Source organism: Siniperca chuatsi, linkage group LG6 (assembly GCF_020085105.1).
Source record: "Siniperca chuatsi isolate FFG_IHB_CAS linkage group LG6, ASM2008510v1, whole genome shotgun sequence".
NCBI classification, from domain to species: domain Eukaryota; kingdom Metazoa; phylum Chordata; class Actinopteri; order Centrarchiformes; family Sinipercidae; genus Siniperca; species Siniperca chuatsi.
This window is the reverse complement of record NC_058047.1, coordinates 29,956,926-29,980,151: the sequence shown is the minus strand read 5'-3', so window position 1 is coordinate 29,980,151 and position 23,226 is coordinate 29,956,926. Positions and strand designations below refer to the sequence as shown.

At 39.8% G+C, this 23,226-nt stretch overlaps 1 protein-coding gene across 2 annotated transcripts; it reads left to right on the top strand.

Moving 5' to 3' along the window:
- Window positions 1-2,653: 2,653 nt before the first annotated feature.
- On the top strand, window positions 2,654-22,013 carry lmnb2 (lamin B2). 2 transcript variants are annotated; one of them, XM_044199015.1, is made up of 13 exons: window positions 2,654-3,122; window positions 7,066-7,202; window positions 7,367-7,523; window positions 7,904-8,029; window positions 8,747-8,845; window positions 11,751-11,822; window positions 12,094-12,219; window positions 12,375-12,595; window positions 13,493-13,730; window positions 14,066-14,173; window positions 15,821-15,940; window positions 16,142-16,219; window positions 16,724-17,190. In XM_044199015.1, exons 1-13 carry the CDS (start codon window positions 2,910-2,912, stop codon window positions 16,811-16,813), a joined length of 1,785 nt encoding a protein of 594 aa, XP_044054950.1. In that variant the 5' UTR covers window positions 2,654-2,909; the 3' UTR covers window positions 16,814-17,190. The 2 variants fall into 2 exon arrangements, with proteins under 2 accessions (XP_044054950.1, XP_044054951.1); XM_044199016.1 differs by lacking the exon at window positions 16,724-17,190 and adding an exon at window positions 18,147-22,013 and having other exon boundaries at window positions 2,660-3,122.
- Window positions 22,014-23,226: the final 1,213 nt, after the last annotated feature.

Sequence of the window (23,226 nt, the reverse complement as noted above, 5' to 3'; positions counted from 1 at the left end):
ACCTTCAGCGGAAGACTCATCCCCCCAAAAAGCACCACAGAGCACCACAGGAAGTCATTCCTGTGTGGGTGTGTGTCATTAGGCTTGTTTAGATGAGCCAGGCCTGCGCAGAATCGATCACTGGCGATCGCCGCACAATGCATGCCGGTTAGATTTGTGTCCGACTTGATCTCCATGGACTACACAGCGTCGGGGGCGGGGCTCCGTTCATCCCTATGAAAGCTGCTCAGTGGAGATTTATTTATCCAGCATATTCCCTAAACATACCTCAAAATTTATCAAACAAATCAATCAAAATAACTTCAATTTTCTCTGGAAAAATAAGCATCATTATATAAGGAAAAATTATATTGTTAAATCTTTAGAAGAAGGCGGCCTGAATGCCATTGATTTCGACCCAATGAATGCCACTTTAAAATTACAGTGGTTACAAAATTTTATAACAAATCTAGACAGTTTTTGGTTCAATCTCCCCGCTAAAATATTCTCTAGTTTTGGTGGTGTCGAATTTCTTATTAAATGTGACTTTGAGTTATCCAAATTACCCATTAATTTGTCTAAGTTTCATGGACAAGTTCTCCAGTACTGGAAATTAATTTATAATCATAATTTTTCTGAACAGGGTGTAATGCTGGTTTTACATTTACTAGATGACGGCGGTAATATACTTAACTATTCAGACTTCATTCACAAATATAATATTATTTGTTTTAATCAACAATTTACACAAGTCATCAATGCGATTCCACAAGCTATTATTGGTTCTGTTAAAGGTTTCTTGATGTACACACACTCTGTTCCCCAACTGTTTCCCTTAACTATTCAAAACATTTCCTTTTTAGACAAAAAATGTAACAACAAGTTCTTAAAATCCGTTTTGTCCAACGAATGTTTTCCTTTGCCTTTAAGAAGACGAATTATTATGAAGGGTTTCACCAGTCAAAATATAAAAAAGTTCAGATGTAACTATTTAAAACTTCCTGTCCCACCCAAAGCTAAAGAGGTATGTTTCAAATTGTTAAATAATGTTTACCCATGCAAAGAATTTTTACATTCAAAATTTAATATTGAAGACAATGTTACTTAATGTTAATGTACTTTTTTCTCATGTGTTTCCTCAAAGATATTTTGGGATAGTTTCTGTATTTGGGTTTATCAAAACAACTTGGGTGTCCGATCTTTCAATTACAATGATGTTAAATTTGGCGTTGTACTGGAGGACAAATCAAAAGACTTTTAATACAATTAATAGTATGATTGTTATGGCAATTTTTTTCATTCACAAATGTAAATTTGGCAATATTAAACCTTTATTTAATGTTTGTATTCATGATATGTCATCTTTAAAAGAGTCTTTGAATGTCTGTAAATCTAAGAATGCACTTTGGCTATGTAATAATCTGGATGCTCTTTCTTTGAACCCTGTAACTCTGTAATTATGGCTTTCTTTGTTCTTGGTTTCATTTTTGTTAATTTTGTTGGGGACTTTCTAAATGTTATCGGACCGAATGGATCAAATTCTGATAGTGAAACGAGTAATTTCGCGGGTGTTGTGATGCTCAAAAAGTATCCACCGTTTTACAGCCACTTCTTTCACAATGTAAGTCTATGGGAAAAAGTCTTGTGGGGCCAGTGTGTATCACGTGACAGACCCGGAAGCTGTAATTCCACGGTTTGGCCGCTATGTCAAATTAGCTTCAAAGCCCGGCGCAGCCCCTGGGGGCTGGTTGATTCCGACTTGCTCTGACGTTATGTCACGTGGGAAATGATAACCTCACGAGATCAAGGTGGCCGCAGTTTGTAAGAGCCAGGCGACGGAGCTGCTCTCCACCGACTGGAAGACCCAGGGCATGATGGGAAACGCTTGGTTGTCGCTTGATCAAAGAGTTGATTGGCTCTTACTTTTGACCACAAACACTACGTTTTGTAGAAAATCCTAATTTTCTGTGTAATTGTAATATTTAACGCTAGATATAATAATAATAAAGGTTATTTATATAGCACTTATCAAAACGAGCAATTAATGCTTTACAAGGCAGACATAAAAAGAACAAAGGATAGAATACGATACCAGGATGTTATAGACAAACTTAGACCACTGAGAAAAGTAGATTTATTGTTTTGGAAAAATCCACTTTGTATGACTTCAAAACTTTGAACCTAAAAAGTATAATCAATTCATTGGTACAAAGTTTGTTTTTCTATTTGTTACATTTGTGAGATTACATATTAAATATCACAAACCACATCTCACATGCCCATTAAGATAATTAATACAGTGGAATTTATGTGAAAAGTAGCCATTATTCTCTGGCTACATATCATGTAACAGTAAACTGCTAAAGAAATATGAGTCAAACTTCAGTTCAGATAAATGTATTGGTTATTTATTGGACAATTGCAGTAAAGCATAAGAAATACATTCTGCAAACTACCGGTAGCCTAAACCTATAGATGGATCTAACAGGATGTAAATATTTCTGGGACTACCTATATATTCTTTGAAGGCTGCTGGAAACTGCCAGACTTGACTGCAGCTTCTTGTCACCGCCCCCTGCTGCTGCCGCCTGATCTCGTCCACTTTCCAGACGAGGCGTTGATCTCAAACAAGCCTTTTCTTTCTTTTTCTCCTATTCTCCCATCATCCATTGCGAGACCGGAAGTCCTCTCTGCTTTTGGCGCGGTCTTGCGGTGTCGGCCATCTTGGAATCACATCACTTTTCACTCATCACTGTTTAAGGCAACTCTCTGAGACATTGCATGAGCATATTGTTCATTGATTGACATCGTATCGTTAATTAAGAAGAGAAACCGTTTTTGCGTCTTCATTTAACGAAGCCAACAAATACGATCGCTGTCTATTGCTCGCTGAGTGGTGAAGCAAACTCAGGATTGTCAAAAGAACCGTTATGGCGACTGCTACCCCAAGCCGTGAAGCTGGCCGGTCGGCGGCCTCTACACCTCTCTCCCCGACCCGTATCTCTCGCTTACAAGAGAAACAAGATTTGCAACACCTGAACGATAGGCTGGCCGTGTATATCGACCGTGTCCGGGCATTGGAACTCGAGAACGATCGGCTGATGGTCAAAGTGTCTGAGAAAGAGGAGGTGACTACTAGAGAGGTGAGTCCAACTAAAATAGTCCAACACCAGGTTGATCTGTTTGCGTCCACGTGTAGGAAGGAATCGATCAAAAATGTTTATAGAGCAATAAAGTTATTAATAATTAACGATAACTAATCCACGTTAGTTATCTGTAATTATGAGTGGCAACTGGCTATAAAATCGACTAATGATTTGCTCGAATATTGTGTTCACAGCCAATTGCACTAGTTTATCAGTACTGGCCGTTACATTCACTTAACAACTTTGTTAACCTTAATAATAGATGTGCTAAGGCATTTCCTAATCTGTATTCAACCGGCTGGGAAGATTGAGCGGGTGGTTGCGCGCGCCAATCTATAAATATGACTTATGAAATAACATTATGTTTACTTAACTTGACGGCAAACATACATAACCTACATTATCTTGAAGCATTACAACATATTTGAGTAACGTTAAGTTAAAGCTTCATGTCATCGTAGTTTGTGCTATTTATTACCGCCCTTAAGTCTGTTTTGGTAGTAAGACTGATGACCAACAGCAAAACCTGTCTTGAAAAAAAACCCGTCATACTAAAACAGTGTTTGTTGTCATTTTGCACAGTTCCTTTAAAATTAAAACGTGAGGTTCACTCATGTATTTGTGTGAAGACTTTTAATGAATTTGAACGTACGCAAAGTCGTACCGAGGAACTCGAGTCTGCGATTGAAGTCCTTTGTGTCCTCAAAAAGGTCGCGAGAAGTATGCTCGTTTTCTGTAAGCAGAAATATGACAAATACTCGTGCCCGAATCCCGCAAAATGTTAACTTCCATAATATCATACTTTGGATCATGATTACTGATGAAGATCCAGGTACCTCTGGTTTTCCTCAGGTTGCATTAGAGAGTCAGTGGAAACCTCCTGAGGGGTATTGTGTTTCAGAATCAGAATCAGAAATACTTTATTGATCCCCGTAGGGAAACTCTTTGTTACAGCAGCTCGCCTTTAAGTCAGTGCACACAGGAGAAAGTACTAGAAAACGATATGATACACTATAAACACTATAAAACAGGTCAGAAAATAAATTAAGTATCAGGTCGGTATAAGTATAAGATAAACTAAGTGTTGAGTACCAAGTGGGTTTACTGGTTGATGATGAAAGTACACTATAAAATACAATGTAACCAAATATGTAATAAGTAATAGTAATAAGCGGAGGTGCATGTACCGTCGAGAGTAATAGAGGTATATAATATCAATAACAAAAAATAAGAAAAACTAACATGGGAAAAATAATAATGCTCAATGTCCAGTTTAGTGACCTAGGGTCAAACAGACTAACCCTTAGAGGGAGAACTTAAATAGTTTGATGGCCACAGGCAGGAATGACTTCCTGTGGCGCTCTGTGGTGCTTTTTGGTGGTCTTCCGCTGAAGGTGCTCCTTTGCTTGACCAGCACGTCATGGAGCGGGTGGGAGACACTGTCCAAGATGGCGTGTAGTTTGGCCAGCATCCTCCTCTCTGACACCACCGCCAGAGAGTCCAGCTCCACCCCCACAATGTCACTGGCCTTACGGATCAGTTTGTTGAGTCTGTTTGCGTCCGCTACCTTCAACCTGCTGCCCCAGCATGCAACAGCATACAGGATAGCACTGGCCACCACAGACTCATAGAACATCTTCAGCATTGTCCGGCAGATGTTGAAGGACCTCGGCCTCCTCAGAAAATAGAGGCGGCTCTGGCCCTTCCTGTAAACAGCTTGAGTGTTCTTGGTAAAGTCCAGTTTGTTACTGTATCTAAGTGTACTCCCAGGTACTTGTAGTCCTCCACAATCAGGTAGTCCACAATCCAGGACACAAGTGGGGCATCCACCTGCATCGCTGCCAGCTTCTCTCCCAGCAGGGCAGGCCGGATGGTGTTGAAAGCACTGGAGAAGTCAAAAAATATGATCCTCACCGTGCTTGCCGGCCTGTCCAGGTGGGTGTGGATGCGGTTAAACAGGTAGCCGGGGCTGGTAGGCGAACTGAAGGGGGTCCAGGAGGGGTCTGACCATGGGCCGCAGCTGTTCCAGCACTAGTCTCTCCAGGGTCTTCATTATGTGGGAGGTCAGTGCAACCGGTCTGTAGTCCTTGGAGCCACTGGGGCGTGGCGCCTTCGCCACAGGAACGAGGCAAGATGTCTTCCACAGAATGGGGACCCTTTGAAGACTCAGGCTCAGGTTGAAGACTTGTTGAAGGACTCCACAAAGCTGGGGGGCACAGGCTTTTAGCACCCCAGGGCTAACTCCATCGGGGCCTGCAGCCTTGTTTGAGTGGAGCTTCATCAGCTGTCTTCTCACCTGGTCAGCAGTCAGGCACACAGCAGAAGTTACAGGTGGGGGGGGTCGTTGGTCTGGAGAGGGCCGTTAGCCTGATGGGGAGGGGGGAGCAGAGTACTCGGAGGAGCTTGAGGGCCGACAGCAGCTGAGTTAGAGGGGGGATGAGCAGGAGCCGGTGTGTTGAATCTGTTAAAGAACAGATTAAGTTCGTTGGCCCTGTCCAAGCTGCCTTCAACTCCTCTGCTGCCAGTCGGTCTGAAGCCAGTGATGGTCTTCATGCCGTTCCAGACCTCCCTCATGTTGTTCTGCTGGAGTTTCCGCTCCAGCTTCCTCCTGTACTTCTCCTTGGCTTCCCTGATTTTCACCTTCAGGTCAACCTGGATAGCCCTCACCTCTTCCATATTACCATCAGTAAAGGCCCTCCTCTTGGCATTCAGAATGTCTTTGATGTCCTTTGTTACCCACGGTTTGTTATTTGGGTAACAATGGACCATCTTGGTTGGGACATTGCAGTCCATACAGAAGTTAATGTAGCCAGTGATGCACTCAATGAGCCCGTCAATGTCCTCTCCATGAGGCTCACAGAGTGCATCCCAATTTGTCACCTCAAAACATTCCTGCAGTGTCTCATAGGCCTCCCCTGACCATCTCCTCACTGTCCTCGTGGTCGCAGGCTGCCTTTTAACCAGAGGCACATAGCAGAGTTTAAGGTAAACCAGGTTGTGGTCTGACCTACCCAGAGGGGGGAGGGGGGAAGAGCTGTATGCGTCCTTAATGTCATCTGGTTCAGCAGAAGCTCTGCTGGCTGTCCGAGAGCAAATAAAAGTCAAAGCAAAAGTCGGACCAAATCTGCTTAAATTACTGTATAAAGTTTATTTATTGTTGAAAGTTATACTCAAAATTCGATCAAATTACTGTAGTTAATCACTATGTACAATGCCCCTTCCTTACTCACTTAGATTAGTTTGGAACGGCCTGGCTCCAAACACTACTGCAGCATAACAGGGTAGACCAGGTTCAACGAGCGATCAACAGAGCTGCATGTCATTACAGGCCACACTCTGAAAGACCACATAAAGACTGACAAACTTCTTCAAATTACTGGTATTAACAGCATAGTGGACAGAATTAACTGTACTGACAGTGGTATTTAAATTTGTGTGTCACATTGCCCTTCACCACTGGCCACTAATGGTCGCAGAAAGTCAGCGGCGAAGCCTCTGGAGAGATGGGACCTGCATCTCTTGGCAATCCCTGAAGCTAAAAATGCTGCTTTCAAGAGCAGCCTGCAGTTTTATGAAGCCACTATCTGAAATCAGCTGGACAGGTCTACAAGGGAACAGACTAGTCCACAGGCATTCAAACGTAATCTGAAATCCAGACATCGGAGCACTTAATTAGCCAACTGTACTAACTACAAATATTTTTAATTGTCTTGTTGTTTTATTGTTTTAATGTATATACCCAGGACTCTCTGGCAAGCAGTATTGATACAGGGTGAAATAAAGTAAAATAAAGATTGAGAATTGTAGAAGATAAGAGTTGCGTTTTAATGTAAAAAAAAAAAACAACAAAAAACTCCACCACAGTCAATCGGTAAATTGTAATTTTTCTTTTTTTATCTAGCCAAGCCATCTAGTAACATTTGTGTGTCTTTCTCTTTAGGTGACAGGGCTGAAGGCTCTGTATGAGGCAGAGTTAGCTGATGCTCGACGGGTTTTGGATGAAACTGCTAAAGAGAGAGCCAGGCTCCAGATAGACCTGGGCAAGGCTCAGGCTGAACTGGAAGAAGCCACACGCAGGTAATATATACAGTGCACCTAATTATCACACAGGTCACATTGTTTGAGATCAGATTATCTAGGGACCAGGTAAGCATTTGGAATGAGGGTCACTTGGAAGGGCAGGGTCAATGGCCAGTTTGAAGCACTAACTGTCTTCTCCTTCCTCTGTCCATGCGTTGCAGTGCTAAGAAGAAGGATAGGGATCTTGCCGCAGCGGTGTCCAGGGCCAGTGATTTGGAAGGCCAGCTGAATAAGAGTGAAGCAGCTCTTTCTACTGCTTTAAGCCAGAATGCTTCTCTCACGTCTGAGCTGGCTGATGTCAAAAGCCTGCTGGCTAAGGTGTGTACTGCAAGGTTTTCTGTTCAGAACAAAGGAGGGAAGAAAGAAACTAGAAAGGGTATATTTAAATGTTTAAAATGGCCACAATGTGAAGATTTAGGTATGTAGGTATTAAACATCCAAATTGGTCAGTAATCCAGTGATTATTTAATGTAATAGTCCACATGAAGACAAAGATTATGACACCCAAAGTGGTACCTCTTAAAGCACCCCACAAGGGAAAATAACATACGTTCTTACCTACTGAAAGGACTGTAAGCCAGACTGAAGTAAATCTTTTCACCTTTTCTACCACAACTTGCTCATTATGGTTCAGTCAGTTAAACTTATGTTGGAAAGTCCATGTGCTAATATTTCTTATGCCGTTATGTGGTGTATAGGCAGAGGACAGCCATGCTATTGCTAAGCGCCAGCTGGAGGCAGAGACACTGATGCGTGTAGATTTGGAGAACCGGTGTCAATCACTGAGTGAAGAGCTGGAGTTCAGGAAGAGCATGTTTGAAGAGGTAAGGGGTATGTGAAGGGCAATGACGTACATAAGACTGCCACAAATCATTATTTCCATTATCAACTAATCTAGCAGTTATTTTTCTAATGAATCATGTAGAAAATAATGACAAATTCTCATCTCAAGTTACCAGAGCCCAAAGTAAACTGCTTATTTAGTCTGACTTCACAAATGGCATAGACAACAACAACTAATCTGTTATTATATTTGTCATAAATTGATTTAGATTTTTTGCACTGGATAAAATAGCTATGCACAACCATATGTGTAGTTTGGGTGAGCATTCTCTGCCCCAGATTTACCAACAAAATTACACATACCATGATAGATGTGTCCATATTGTCCACCCCCAATGTGATGAATAAAATCCGACTTCAATAAGAATTTAAATTTTTGTGAGTTATTTAACTAAAACTAACATTAAAGTCCATGCCAAAATTAAAACACTGGTCAAAAGTTAAAAATATTAAATACCGCTTTTAATTAACTCTTGATTCAATATATTTTTATGTTTTCTGTTCAAAACCAACATTTATCCTTCAGGTCACTGATGTGTTCTCTGCCATAAGCATGTATACCATAAAACATTTGTGTATGCAGAGTATATAGAATAGAATACAATCACTAATAGTCAAATCTGCATCCAAAGCAGTGAAATTTCTGTGGCATTAAGAATTTCTTCCAGTTACACTCCTATCATTCTCCTTTTGTTCAGGAGGTGCGTGAGTCTCGGCGTCGACAGGAGCAGAGAATAGTGGAGGTGGACTCAGGAGTCAGACAGGACTATGAGTTCAAACTGGCACAAGCTTTACAGGTGTGTTGGGGGATGAATTTACAGCAGCTGCCATTTCTGCTGTTGTCATGTTTGGGGTATGGCTGGGCAACAGAAACTGTGTGTGTGTGTGTGTGTATATATATTATATATTTGTGCTTAGTGCGGTTCCTTTAATGCAATTGAATATTCCAGTGTCTGTGATATGATGTGATGGTTAATGGTGTCGAATGCAGCACCAACATCTAACAAGACAAGTACAGAGACAAGTCCATTGTCTGATGCAATTGAAAGGTCATTTGTAAATGCTTTCTCAAGGATCTTAAAGAGAAAGGGAAGGTTAGATATAGGTCTATAGTTGGCTGAAACCCCTTAATCAAGAGTGGGCTTTTTAAGAAGAGGTTTAATTAGAGCTACTTTTAAGGACTGGTACATAGCCTGTTAATAAAGACAGATTGATCATATCCAGTAAAGAAGTGCTAACTAAGGGTAAAATGTCTGTCTGGCAGGACGTGATGAATTTTTTCATAGTTAAAATTTTATTATTGAAGAAACTCATGAAGTTTTTACTACTGTGGGCTATAGGAATACATGGCTCAATAGAGCTGTGACTCGCTGTCAGCCTGGCTACAGATCACTTCCTTGAATCTAGCCACGGCACTATCAGATAGACATCTAGAGTAGGAGTTTTTGCGTAATGGCGTGTAGTCCAGTAATAGCAGTTCAAAAGTTATTAAATAATGGTCCGATAAAGAAAGATTCTGTGGAAAGACTATTAAATGTTCAATTTCAATGCCATATACCAGAACAAGGTTGAGGGTGTGGTTAAAACAGTGAGTGGGTTTATGTACACTCTGACAAAAGCCAATCGAATCTAATAATGAGATAAACGCAGTACTAAGGCTATCATTTTCATCGTCTACATGAATATTAAAGTCACCTACAATAATTACTTTCTGTTTTACGGACTAAACTTGATTAAAAACTGAGAATTCAGATAAAAATTCAGAATAAGTACCAGGAGCGCGGTACACTATAACAAACAGAATTGGTTGTCGTGTTTTCCAGGTTGGGTGTGAAAGACTAAGAACAAGGCTTTCAAATGAGTTATAATTTAGTTTAGGTTTAGGGTTGATTAATAGGCTTGAGTCGAAGATGGCTGCAACTCCACCTCCTCAGCTGGTGCCTTGAGGAATGTGAGTATTAATATGATTGAGTGGTGTGGATTAGTTAAGGCATAACATAACATATTCTTCATGACCCAGCCAGATTTCACTAAGGCAAAATAAGTCAATGTGATACTCTGATATTAAATCGTTCACTAGATGACAGAGATCAGATGTTTAAGAGTCCACATTTAATTCTTCTATTTTGTTATGCTATTTCAGCGTTTTTGTTTAGGTTTTTATGTGTAACTCCTCCTCTGTTAACTTTTGATTTTATTAACGTAAGTGGTCGGGAGGCAGACACCGTCACTAATGAGTTTTGGGTGGGTAACTGCTCTGGAAGCGCAGACAAGCGTGTAGGACTGCAACTCTGCCTCCTGGTCTCAACTCTGGGTTGTCATGGTTTTGGTCCACTAATAAACTCGGCCAGATTTCTAGATATGACAGCTGCTCCATCCAAAGTGGGATGAATGCTGTCTCTCCTAATCAGACCAGGTCTTCCCCAGAAAGACCGTCAATTATCTACAAAGCCCACATTGTTTGCTGAACACTACCGTCCGACATTGTCTTTGCATATGTACACCAACTCAACTTTAAATTTAGTGACCTCTGATTGTCGTAATTGGGAGTCGTTACTTCCGACGTGAATAACAATCTTACTCTATTTATGCTTATCCTTAGCCAGCAGTTTTAAATAGGATTCAATGTTGCCTGCTCTGGCCCCAGGAATATATTTGATTATGGTCACTGGTGTCACTAACTTCACATTTCAGAGTTGGTTTCTCAGCGGGTGTGTCACTGAATGGGGAGAACTTGTTGAAACGTGAACAGGTTGGTGGTGAACCGTGGGCTTCTGCTTAGGGCTATGCTTCCTTCGGACAGTCACCCAGCCTCCCTGGTTTCCCGGCTGCTCTGGAGTAAATTGTCCTGGTTTGCCAGGAGCTACCGCTGGTCGGTCCTCACCGGCTACTGGGGGCTGGTTAACTACAGCAGCTAATGATTGAGTGCCCACGGTGTGGAACCACGTTTCCAATTCACTAAGCCTCGCCTCCAATGCTACAAATAAACTACATTTATTACATGTACCATTATCACTAAAGGAGGCAGAGGAATAGCTAAACATTTGACACACCGAGCATGAGAGATCTCACTCTCCTGCTCTCTCCTGCTAGTGCAGGCTAGTGATGGGAGAGAGAGAAGCCCTTGCTAGCTGCTAAGCTAAAGAACGGTAGCTAGCAAAAATGAATAGCGTGTAAACTGTGTGATTAGGGAGAAAGTCGTTAAAAGAAGAAGAGTGCTTGAGCAGAACTAGTGTACGTTTTTAAATGTATAGCAGATAGTCACTATAATAAAGAATCAAACAAAATTAACTGTGATGAGCTAGAGTAGTAAAATATGCTACTAGTAACACACAAACACTGGTGACTGGAATTGAGACAATATGCTTACCTCAGCATGTCAACCTCATTGACTTGCACTACACTACAATGCTACACTTACCTGTTGGAGAAAGGTAATATTTTAGATAAAGTTTTCAGTTGGTTTTGTCTTCATGTAAGTATGAGAGAAGTTTAACAGACATCCTGTGTGAGCTCAGTAATATCTGTTAAGCAGAGAAACAGACAGCAACAGTGTTGTGACTATGACATGGTTCAACAGCATAGGATTAAGTGCTGTGGGAAATGTAATTTGCTGACTTTACCATGTGAGCTATTAAGGTAGCCCCTAGGGGAGCTTTTATTTGAGACTTAGCATTAATCAGGTTTGTGTGATCCCACCAGGACCTAAGGAGGCAACATGATGAGCAAGTCTCTCTTTATAAGGAAGAACTGGAGCAAACCTTCTTGGCCAAGGTGAGAGACAAATGTTTTGTTTCCTTTTGTCTTTCAACACTTCCAAGGGAAAAAATTTGATTGGTTCATTTTTGACTGATGAAGACACATTAGTGTTGAAACTTTGGTCTATTTGCAGTAATGAAGGCTGCAAATTAACCAGTGTGCTCCAGTCCTGTTTTTTACCTCTTAGAAGTTTGCTGTCCTCGAGCTGAGAAGCACTTGATTCAGCTGCATACTGCTCAAAGATGTGCGGAGAACCCTTTCTCACACATAGTCTGTCTCCCTCTAGTTGGATAATGCCAAGGTGTCCTCAGAGATTAATGACAAGGCAATAAGCACAGCCAGGGAGGAGCTGCAGGAGTCCCGTATGAGAATAGAGAGCCTTGGATATCAGCTGAATGCCCTGCAGAAACAGGTACTACTTAATGACAACCTGTACACACAAATCTAGACCTCTCCCACAACTCACACAGTTTCAGGTACTTTTGCCATTTGGCTTCATGAATTGTTTTGCTAATTAGCATTACTAGTTGACTGTTGCTCGTTGGATGTGTGTGTTTGTATTTGTAGGTGGCTGCCTCAGAGGATCGCATCAGAGAGCTGGAGGAAATTCTGTCGGCAGAGCGAGACAAGCACCGCCGTACCATTGAAGGAAAAGAACAAGAGATGAGCGAGCTGAGAGACAGGATGAATGCTCAGCTCAGTGAATACCAGGAGCTGTTGGACGTGAAGCTCGCCCTAGATATGGAGATCAATGCATACAGGAAACTTCTGGAGGGAGAGGAGCACAGGTACAACACACACACACACACGCATGCAGGCCTAGGATATATATACTATGCAGGGTTCAACACTAACTTTTAAAAGTTTCCACAACAAGTCAGCTTTTAGTTGCCGAAACTGAAGGTATGGTTGCCTTTTTTAGTCACCTTATATTTTGAGTAATACTTTGTAGTTATACATCAGCTTAATAATGAAAATGTGACATAAAAGAATGTTTAAAAGCTTTATGACAATAACAGAACCAAAGTTTGTTTTATCTGATATATTTGAATATTTGACAGAATTTGAATCTTTAGTGTTGTCAGTTAATGTGTCCACCCTCAATTCCTGATATTCAAAATGCCAGCATTCGTTTGTAATGTTGGCGGGTTAGTAAGATTTTAAGTTGGATTGTGCCAGAGTGGTGTTTGTGATTTTCTGGATTTCCCCCAGGTCTCAGTCATTGCTATTGTTAATATTTTGAAACAAGGGTGGTGCTTGTAGGCTGGCTGGTGGTTGCTCAACTGTATGTCCATCCATGTGCTGTCTGTTTGGGGTTGATTCACTGAAATAAAATTGAAGCTGGTTGTTTAGAAAATAATGAAAACAGTGTGGGGCTTCTATGCTTCCCTGTGGTTTTGGTTTTTAGGGTAGGGTAGCCAGTGTAATTGTGTCTTGTTTTTTTCCAGTAGAACGTGTATAGGAAATGTGTAAACCAGGTGGGTGTGGGTTGAGAGGAATCGGTGAGAATCAGAATCATTTACTTTTTTTAGTATCATCATTTTAATAGTGCCTATTCTCAATTTCTCATTTGAATGTCAAGAAGTGACTGTCCTTTGTGCCAACCTCTTGACAACTCAGACCCTGCTGTATCATGTAGTGGTGGATAGTCATTAACTCACTGGTGACTGGTGTGCTGCTTTCAGACTGAAGCTGTCCCCCAGCCCATCTCCACGAGTCACTGTTTCCAGGATAACAGGATCTTCCTCCTCCCGCTCCTCCAAGAGGAAGAGAATAGAGGCGGAGGCTAAGGATGTGCCAGAGGTAGGAAGAGGAGAGGGGCAGCTGCTGGTGTCAGAAGAGGCCACAGCTAGCGGAGCAGTCACCATATCACCAACTGACATGGATGGAAACGCAGTCACACTGACCAATGATACTGAGCAGGTGTGTAAGAGTGGACGAAGACTAGAAATACAAAACTGTTACATTTCTAGTCTAGTCTACACAGATGACCAGCAGTTGGTGATTAGTAGTGTCACATAGTTACAATAGAAACTGAATATGAAGGGCTTTATTAAGGTTGGATTTATTCCACCATAACAGTAAATGCTGATCATGTAAGGTAGAATAAAAAACTGACAAAGTCCACACAGAGCAGCCTCCTGAGGTCTGCAATAATTTCAGCAAAAATGGTGTGTAAGTGTGGATCAATAGGTTTAGTGTTAAAAGTTTAAAAAAAAAAATCTGTACTTGTATGTTACTTTTCTTATGTTTTGCAGGACCAGCCTTTGGGCAACTGGAGGTTGAAGAGACAAGTTGACAATGGGGATGAGGTCATCTACAAGTTCTCCCCAAAATTTGTCCTCAAGGCTCAGCAGTCAGTTACGGTGAGAAATATGAAGTAGAAGAGAATGTGTGTGTATGTGCTGTCTTCAGTGTAAAGGGGCTTTGTGTTTTTTCATGAAAATTATTCTTTCATTAATTTTGCTTTGCTTGTATAATTTTGTATCTAGGCATAAAGATTCAGTTCACACACTCACAAAAGAATTTCTCTCACTTAATCCAATGGATGTGTAGTAGTATTTTCAAGATCTCTGCTGCCACCAATGTACAATGGGGGTGAATGGAACCTATTGAAAAAGGACATTTGAGAAAGTCAACAGCAATATGTCTTTCCAAACACAACCTCACTCAGGATAATTAACAGAGCTTGAACAGTTTTAGTTGGACCTACTTTCTACCAACAAAATAGTGCTGGGAGATAAACTACCTCTGACAGTGTTGAAGCTAAAGATCAGCGATCTAAATGATACTGACACGTTATTATGCGAAGGTGATGAGCTTAGTCAGGGACGTGAACAAAGATCAATCAAAGACAAAGTAATGTTTCATGTTAGTGACTGGGTATACTGAGACTTAACCTGCTGACCGCGGCATCAGTAAATATATATAACTCTTTGTATTTGTGTAATTTTAATGTAAAATGTGTAGTATAAAGGTCAGTGTGAAGTAGCAAAATTACTGACAATGTATTATTTATTAAAATTTGACATGTACAGATTTTTAAAATTCTGTAAAGTTCTTCAGTATGAACAATTTCTTTGATTACATGTAAGTCCAACGGGCAGCGGAGGCTAGGTTCTGGCCTCCCCATTGTCCATTACATTAATGCCTGACGAGGTGTCCATTAATCATTACCATTCCATAAGGTTCTTATGCACTGAAAACGTTGTTCACTACTCCAGTAAGTAGGACAAACCTTAGATACGACTTGCCAACAGGAAATATTTCCAGTCCGCTCAGCTTATAGAATCCTGGCTCAGCTATGAGCTAGAAAGCTAACGTTATGCTAGCAAGTTTTCAAGCCAATAATATTGTGCCCAGTTGACAAACAGTAAATATAATTTGGCAGTATGTTTAACAACAAGACTAGCTAGCTATCCAGCCATGTCATTGTCTCCAAATCAATATCAAGATTTTCACGAACAAAGGATAGGCCATGTGTACTGTCGGCTGCAGCCTAAAGTAGCAAGTTGAATAGCAAAAGGGATGTGAGATGATCGCTTGTGAATCTATTCTATTCAATTCAATTTTATTTATATAGCGCCAATTCATAACAGAAGTTATCTCATTGCGCTTTTCCTATAGAGCAGGTCTAGACCGTACTCATTATAATAATTACAGAGACCCAACAAATCCCACCATGAGCAAGCATGAGTCAGTAAGTATCTTACTGATGTAAGTTCAGAGGGGGCAGTATACTTCTTGCAGCTTGTGTGTTAAAGTCACCATCCTGTGGTGTTCAGAGGATGAGGCACTGAAAGACTACACTCAGTGTTGTAAATAAGATAAGATAAATAAGTAAATAAGATATTCAGATCATTTTAGATACACTGATACCATGTAGCTAGCGCATTAATTTAGAATGGTAAACAGACAGATCAGAAATTAATGGAAACCCTGCAGCCCATCAGAATCAGGTATTCTCCCAGCCCATGGTGTAAGATGTATTTACCTGCACTTTGTGTATACAGGTGTGGTCTGCTGATGCTGGCGTGGCCCACAGTCCACCATCTGACTTGTTGTGGAAGAGTCAGGCTTCCTGGGGCACAGGAAATGACATAGTCACCATTTTGATCAATGCTGATGGCGAGGTAAAGACATCCATGCATGACTTAATTGTAACTGATTAATACATGTTTTCTCTACATTTACGTGTCCCTGATTTGGTGCGCAGAGTACTACATGTTATATATTGAATGTTGTTCCTGTGTGTTATCCTTGGCGAGGGCACTTAAGTATGGCATTATGGTATTTCTGTATTGAGTCATGTGGGCTGACTAACTGTCCTGCAGGAGGTGGCCAGAAGGAGTGTAACCAAGACTCAGGTGGAGGTAGAGAACGGAGAGGAAGAGGAGGAAGTGAGACAAACGGTGAGTATACTTGTTTTTCTTGCCAGATTTACCTGTGTAAAAAGCATACAAAAGTTTAATTTCCCCATTTCATGTTATGTCTCCTTTGTTCACCTTTTACTTTGTTCATTTGTTTTTCTGTTGTTCTTTTGATTACATATTTGTTCATTTCTATTAGTGAGCTGGCCTCAGAGAAACACGCTCAGGTTGTGGTGATTAGTGTCATGTTTTTGTATTTTCTTTCTTGTGTTTTTCTCAGACTTTATTTTTCTATGCACTCAAATACTTAAACATACTTTCAGCTCATGTCGGCAACTATCACATGTATTCAGCTTTTTCATACCTGTTGTTATTCTTCAATTAATCAATCAATTTAATAAATTATTCAATATTTTTTCAACTTCTCATCCATAATAGTTTGTAGTCTAATGCACAGACGTACAACAGGTGCATGGGAGCATGAAATCTGATGGGAAAAGTGGTTTATGCCCACACACTGTCACACTGAATGTCTAAATGTTTTAGGTGCCCTGTGTCTTGGAATATCTTCTTCATGACCCCCGCTGTGATGATATGATATTTTGTATCATTGTCTTTCAATTTCTTGTGAAGTGAAAGGAAACTATAGTACACATGTTTAATAAATGTTTAACCCCTTTTAGTTGTATTAATGGTGTCAATTATCAATTGTAATGATTTAATTTCCAACAGTTTACTGTTTGAAAGGAAGTTACTTGTTACTGTCAGCTTTGATAATTCAGGTTGTTTGACTGTAATTCATCCAACCTCAATATCTACACTGCTAGTTTATTAGGTATACCTAGCTAAAACTAATCCAGTCTTTTACAACAGTCCTGCAATAAATCCTTCATGAAGGTTGTAATGTTTCGTTTTTGTTGAAACTGTGTTAGGGAGGTGTTGATTCAACTGTATAGTCATTTTGGAGGCTGCACTTTGTGGTGCTGTTAAATCGTATTGCTTGTTTGTTATTTCACCCTCCCCATTTATATCAATGAGGCTAGGCTAAATAACATGAACACCTCTCTGTATAATGCAGTATAGTTTAACAGCAGCACAAACTACATCCCCCAAAATTATTAAAAGTTAAACACCTCTTTAAAATTTTTCAACAAAAAGGATCATTATACAGGGTTCCCACAGGTCCTTGAAAGGTGAATTTGAGGGGGGGGGGGATCAAGGCCTTTTCAAGTTTTTTAAAATAATCATAAATAGACATTGAAAGTGCTTGAATTTATACATTTTGTGCAAGAACAGAAATTTAAGTTCTTTTGATTTAAAATGTTTTATTTTTCTTTTACATAAAGTAACATCATTATAACACAGCATAATTGAGAAGTGTTCACACATTCAAGTCTCTGTCTTTTTAATTGTTGTCTGTGAGCTTCTGTAAAGTCTGCTAGTTCTCATTATAAAAATTCTCAGTGTTGTAACCAAAATTAACCATTGATCCATGTCGCAAACTATGCCGTGTTGGGTCCTTGAATTTCAGAGAATTGGGTCTGGGAAGTCTTTGAATTTGATGTTTAAGAAGGTGTAGGAACCATGATTATAGCCTTCACGAAGGTAAGATATATTGCGGATACAATCTTACAAATATAGGACTGTTGTAATAGACTGCATTAGTTTTAGCTAGGTGTACCCTAATAAACTGGCAACTGAGTGCATGTTTGCCATAAATGTTTATTGTCCAAAAATGTCCATATTTGCGGAAGTTGCTGAATAAAAACAACAAATAGTGGTTGATATATTGTTGTCAGGTGTTTTATCGCACCTCAAAAACATCTGGGCTGTAATTATTTCCTCTTTTTTTTAATCCTTATTGTTATGGTCAATCGAAGTATGTAAAAAAAAAAAAAAAAAAAGTTGCCATATAGATGCCTCAAATGTTTTTTAAAAGATAATCTGGACCTTTTTGTTTCTCCTGCAGGGCAAGGTTTCATCTAGAGAGTGTGCCATCATGTGAAGCCTTCCTGTTCTGTTGATGCTTTGACTTCCCCACTATACTTCTTTTTTTTTTGTTTGTTTGTTTTTATAGAGCCACTCAGGTATGATCCTGTCCATTGCCTCATCATTTGGTGTTTTTATTGTTCAAGACAATATAAGAATTTTTGGACTAATGGACTCAGTTTTTACTGCCCTCTGCATTTCTGGACCTGTTTTTAATGAGTAATTTCCCTAATTACTAGCAATGCCAATGTCTGTGGATCACGCAAAGATGATGTATCCAAATATTCAGTCAAACTGTGGTGTTGCAGCTGAATGTTCTCACCCCTAGTAATAGTACTCTACATGTCAATGATTCAGGCTACATCCACACTAGTACGTTTTCGTTTTAAGACTCATAACTTTTGCTACGTTTACACCTAGCGTCCACACTACATCAGCGTTTTCGAACCCCTCAAACGGAGACTTTTGAAAACACTGCTGACCCTGTTTTAGTTTGAAAACTCCGGGAATGCGTTTTAGTCTGGACGGGGGGAAACTTCCCTGATTTGTTACGCCCCTATCACGTGACCCTTTTCCAGAAAAAAAAAATAAACATCATCCTTGATTACCAGCGGTTAATTCACCAAGCCAAAACAAAACATTACAGCTAGCTCTGAATACCTTTTTGTGATTTCATCCTTCTTGTGTGGGTACTCCTTTCTAATTGCCATGGCTCCCTCCGGCAATGGATAACGCTCCCGGTACTGCTCTAATATGTTGCCGTATTTGCTTTGCAATGACTCCCAATCTATATTTTCCACTGTGTTGACGGCCTTATACTTGTTACTTTCAGTAACAGTTCCACCTTTTCGTCAGTCCAAGAAAAGAAATCTCTGGTTTTCGCCATTTCTGCTCTTCGTTCATAGTATTTTCTGCCAGCCAACCGCAGAGTAGACAATCTGCTTCCTGTTTACACCGACACGCGCATGCCCAGTGTAGGAAATTATTTCTGAAACAGTGCTAAAATGCTCATGTGTACGGAGATCTTTTTCATTTTAAAACACCATTTTTTTTAAAAGTTAGTTTAGTGTGGATGTAGCCTCAAACCACTGATTGTCTTTCATTCTTCTGTGGTAAGCATTTTAGTTTCATCCTTCATGCACAGTAGAAGACAATGTAATCAATCGCACAGAAATTAACTAAAATAACCTTAAATTTGAGTTCTCACAATAAATTACCTCTGCTGTAACTCCAAACCTTTGGGACACGCTTGGTCATTACCTGCTGTCAAATTCCTGATCACATTCCCTCTGCTTTCTCTTCCTTGTTTTTTCTTTAAAGATAGAAATGAAATGTGATAGTTTATCTGATCTCAGTCTTACTTGGCAGAGCTGAATTAAACACAAACATTTGAAATTTGCCAGAAAGATTTGGAGAGGTGGTGTTTGGAGCCTCGTGTGATGTTATCTTCCAGTTCTGAGTTGAGGCTGTATTTCACAGTTAACTGTTGCTATTATCTGTAGGGGCTCCCTGGAGCTGGGCAAAGTCTTCTTGAACAGAAACACTGCAGGTTCATTTTGACTGCCAACCTTTGATTTCTGACAGCAGTTATATGGAAAAAAGTAGAGAATCAGTTATCTGTGCTGCCTTTGTGTGGTCTGTAGTGGAAAGAAAATGTGCTGTGTCATGGAACTTAGTGACTCCTCCAGGCAGCCCAACAAAAATCTTCAGAATGGTGATATCAGCAGTTTTTGCAAATACTGAAAGCTGCTAGAAGGTCTGTTGTGCTGCCTGGGAGCACTTGGTGGTCATGTTGCTTACCCAGTAGCATTAGTGGCAGAGGTGGTGAGTCAGTGGCTAGTTAATATCGGATTCTTCTGAAAAATATATTTGATTGCAAACCTTTAGTGCACACTAAAATCTTAAGTCTTAACAGTGTAGGGGAGTGGTAACCTGTTCTCAAAACTTATCAGGATTTTTTTTGTTTTGGCCGATGAGTAACAGTTCTTATCATGAGCAGCCCATTGCAGTCTTCTGTTTCATCTCTTGTTGACTGTAAATTCAATGGTCACTAATGTTCAATCCACCAACATCTTCAAAAAATAAGTAGCTCTCAAACTTGCTAAATGTTCAGGCTCTTTTAGCCAAAACAATGAGCTGAAGCTCCACATAGAGCTGCAGACCAGACCAGACGCAGGAAAACGTGCATACAGACAGGGGCAGATAAATGAAACTGAAATGGAACCACATTGCACACTTGAGTCTGCTAAAATTGACAACTACAGATGACCCTGTGACAGCTGTCTCATTGGAATGGGGCCGCATGTGCAGCTCCTGTCTGAAAGGGGTGTTAGATAAATAGATAAATAGGTTTACAGCCATACAACTTGTTAACTCATGGTTATCTGTGAAAATGTTGTTAAAATGCTATCGTAATAACAGTCACCATTTCTATGCTGGGATTGTGATGGGACCGATTGGTCCAGATTATCTCTGCTGGTTTGTTTCTCCTGGAACCATGCAAAGCAAAATTGCTGCTCTTAAAAAGCTGAGTGGCCAAAATGTGGCTGGAGTTAGAACTGGTGAATGTGAGTTTGGTGTTTTGATCCCCAGTTCTGCCTCAGAAATAATATGCTTAAAAGAAAAGCCTTCTGAGTGGCTTTGTCAATCTGAAATATTAAACTGACATAACATTGCCTCCGGGGTTTTTTGTTTTGTTTTTGTTTTCTTGAGTATACAGAAGGTAAATGGTGAACGCAACACTTGATTACATGATACAGTGTATGAAGTGATGTTCTGATGGGTTGCATTATCTCCATCTCTTTATTATCTTCTGTTATTTTGGATTGCAGTACATTGTACAAGTATTGCTCTCACATCTGTGTGCCATCTTGGGAAACTCAATTTTTCTTGTGTGTTTTTATGCTGTGCATTGCTAGTTATTTTTCTATAGAGTTCTTGTCTATGTAATCAGTTTGTTTACATGAAATATTTCATTTATTTTGTGTTTAGGATTTCTGGGTTGATTTAAGGTTGGGTGTTCATGGCCTAAACAAGAGTAAAAACTGATTCTTCTGCTTAGAGTTTAATGTCTTCACTTGAGTGAAGGATATGAAAACCATTTTCTGAGTTTCATATGGGCAGAAGAACTTCTTGTCTAGTAATTTGTAAGTGACCAACTTTGAACATTTGAATTAGATTAAATCTGTTAGACTGTGACAATAAGTTAATACTGATCTGATTTTGATTGCTCTATAATACTGAGATATTGTAAGGCTTTGACATACAATGGTAATTCAGTCCCTCCAGGAATACTCATTCTTTCAATTCATCCACAAAAATTCATGCTAATTTAACCAATCCCTGCAATATTTCCAAGAGCAATTTAGGGGGAAAATTTCATTTTTTCCCACTCAAACTGACAATGCTAATTTTACAAATCACTGTAATTTTAATATAGAACCTTTTCCCCCAGCCAAAGTCAAATAAGCTTCAATCTGGTTTTTTTTTAAGTATTTTCTTGAATATTAGTATGTATGATCATCACTTTCTTCTTTAAACAATAACACATTTTAACAGAGTTTTAGAAAAATAAAATAGGGCCAAAATCCTGTCACTTTTGGCTGAACTAACCAAAAAACAACTTAGATCCTTGGAGGGACTTTTAAATGACTTGGGTCTGACTAGTTCTGGTACAATATAGATGTGACTGTGATAGTTCTGTTGAGAACAATTATCACCCAAGTTTTAATCAGTGAAGCAGAGACCTGGTATTGTTCAGGGGGGGCATGCCAAATGAAAGTTTTCATTCATGATTAACTGTTGTTGAACTACTTTTTGTACACACAATAAATGTTTTGCATATACACATTTGATGTCGCTAGTGGTTATTAATACACACGTGATGGGCATTCAGTCAGAAATCAATCACTTTCCGACCTCGCCCCTTTCGATTTTTTATGTTTATATGTTTCATATGTTAACCTATATGAGTGGGTATTAGAACGTGGTTTGATTAACCAGAATGAAAAACCATTCAAGAGATGGGCCCTCAGAGTTGACTCATATTGGAGCCCCAGCCCACATATCTTCTTCAAAAATGAACATAACAGTATGGTTCTCTGATTATTGGAAAGCTTAAAAACAAGGTTATCCACAATTTCAATACTTTGGTCCAAACTAAATATGCAATGTCCATAAGCTTTAACTTGCAAAAAGTGCAAAAACTCTTTATTATTCTTTTTTTAATATGTTTATAGGGTAGACATTTCTTTACATCGCCTGAAGTTTTCAGGTTGTGCCTGCTATTGGTTGAGCAACAGCAGACCTTGAGTATATGGTGGGAGGGCAAGCTAACACATGAATCCTTGCCTATATCATCTCATATTACTTCAGTTTTCCCATTTGTTAATCATCACATAACTGAAAACAAAATAAATTTAAAAAAAATAAATAAAGAAGCCCAAGTCAGCAAAAATGTGTAGTGCAAAGTCATGTGAAGGTGTTCAATTAATTTTTATTTATATAGCGCCAATTCATAACTCATTGCACTTTTCCTATAGAGCAGGTCTAGACCATATTCTATATAATATTTACATAGACCCAACAAATCCCACCATGAGCAAGCATTTGGCGGCAGTGGCAAAAAAACCTTCCTTTTAAGAGGCAGAAACCTTGGACAGAACTAAACTCAATGGTGGGCGGCCATCCACCGCTGCCGTGTTAGGTTTTGAGAGAGAGATGGAGAGAGAGGTTTTGGCGGGGAGGGGGGGAGCACAATGCAAATACCAACTAGAATTTTTAAAATAGTAGAAATTTAATTGTTGTGTTAATATTTATAAATTAATAATAATAGAAATGACAGCTATAGGAATAGTAATGACAGTATTAGTAACAGAGCCAATAGCACCAACTGTAGTAGTAGTTGTCGACCAGGAACACAGGGGCAGCAAGTGGCCCACAACCACAGATCCGGTCTCTGCAACTCTGGAAGCAGAAACACCTGCTGAAAGTGACAGGAGGAGAAACGAGAAAACACAGAACTATGGGAAAGAGAAGATGTCGCGTTAGTAACATGCAGT

Coding starts and splice junctions, on each gene's coding strand:
- lmnb2 (XM_044199015.1), top strand. CDS start 2,910: ATGGCGACTGCTACCCCAAGCCGTGAAGCTGGCCGGTCGGCGGCCTCT. Junction 8,030..8,746: donor GGAAGAGCATGTTTGAAGAG/GTAAGGGGTATG, acceptor CCTTTTGTTCAG/GAGGTGCGTGAGTCTCGGCG. Junction 11,823..12,093: donor AGCAAACCTTCTTGGCCAAG/GTGAGAGACAAA, acceptor GTCTCCCTCTAG/TTGGATAATGCCAAGGTGTC.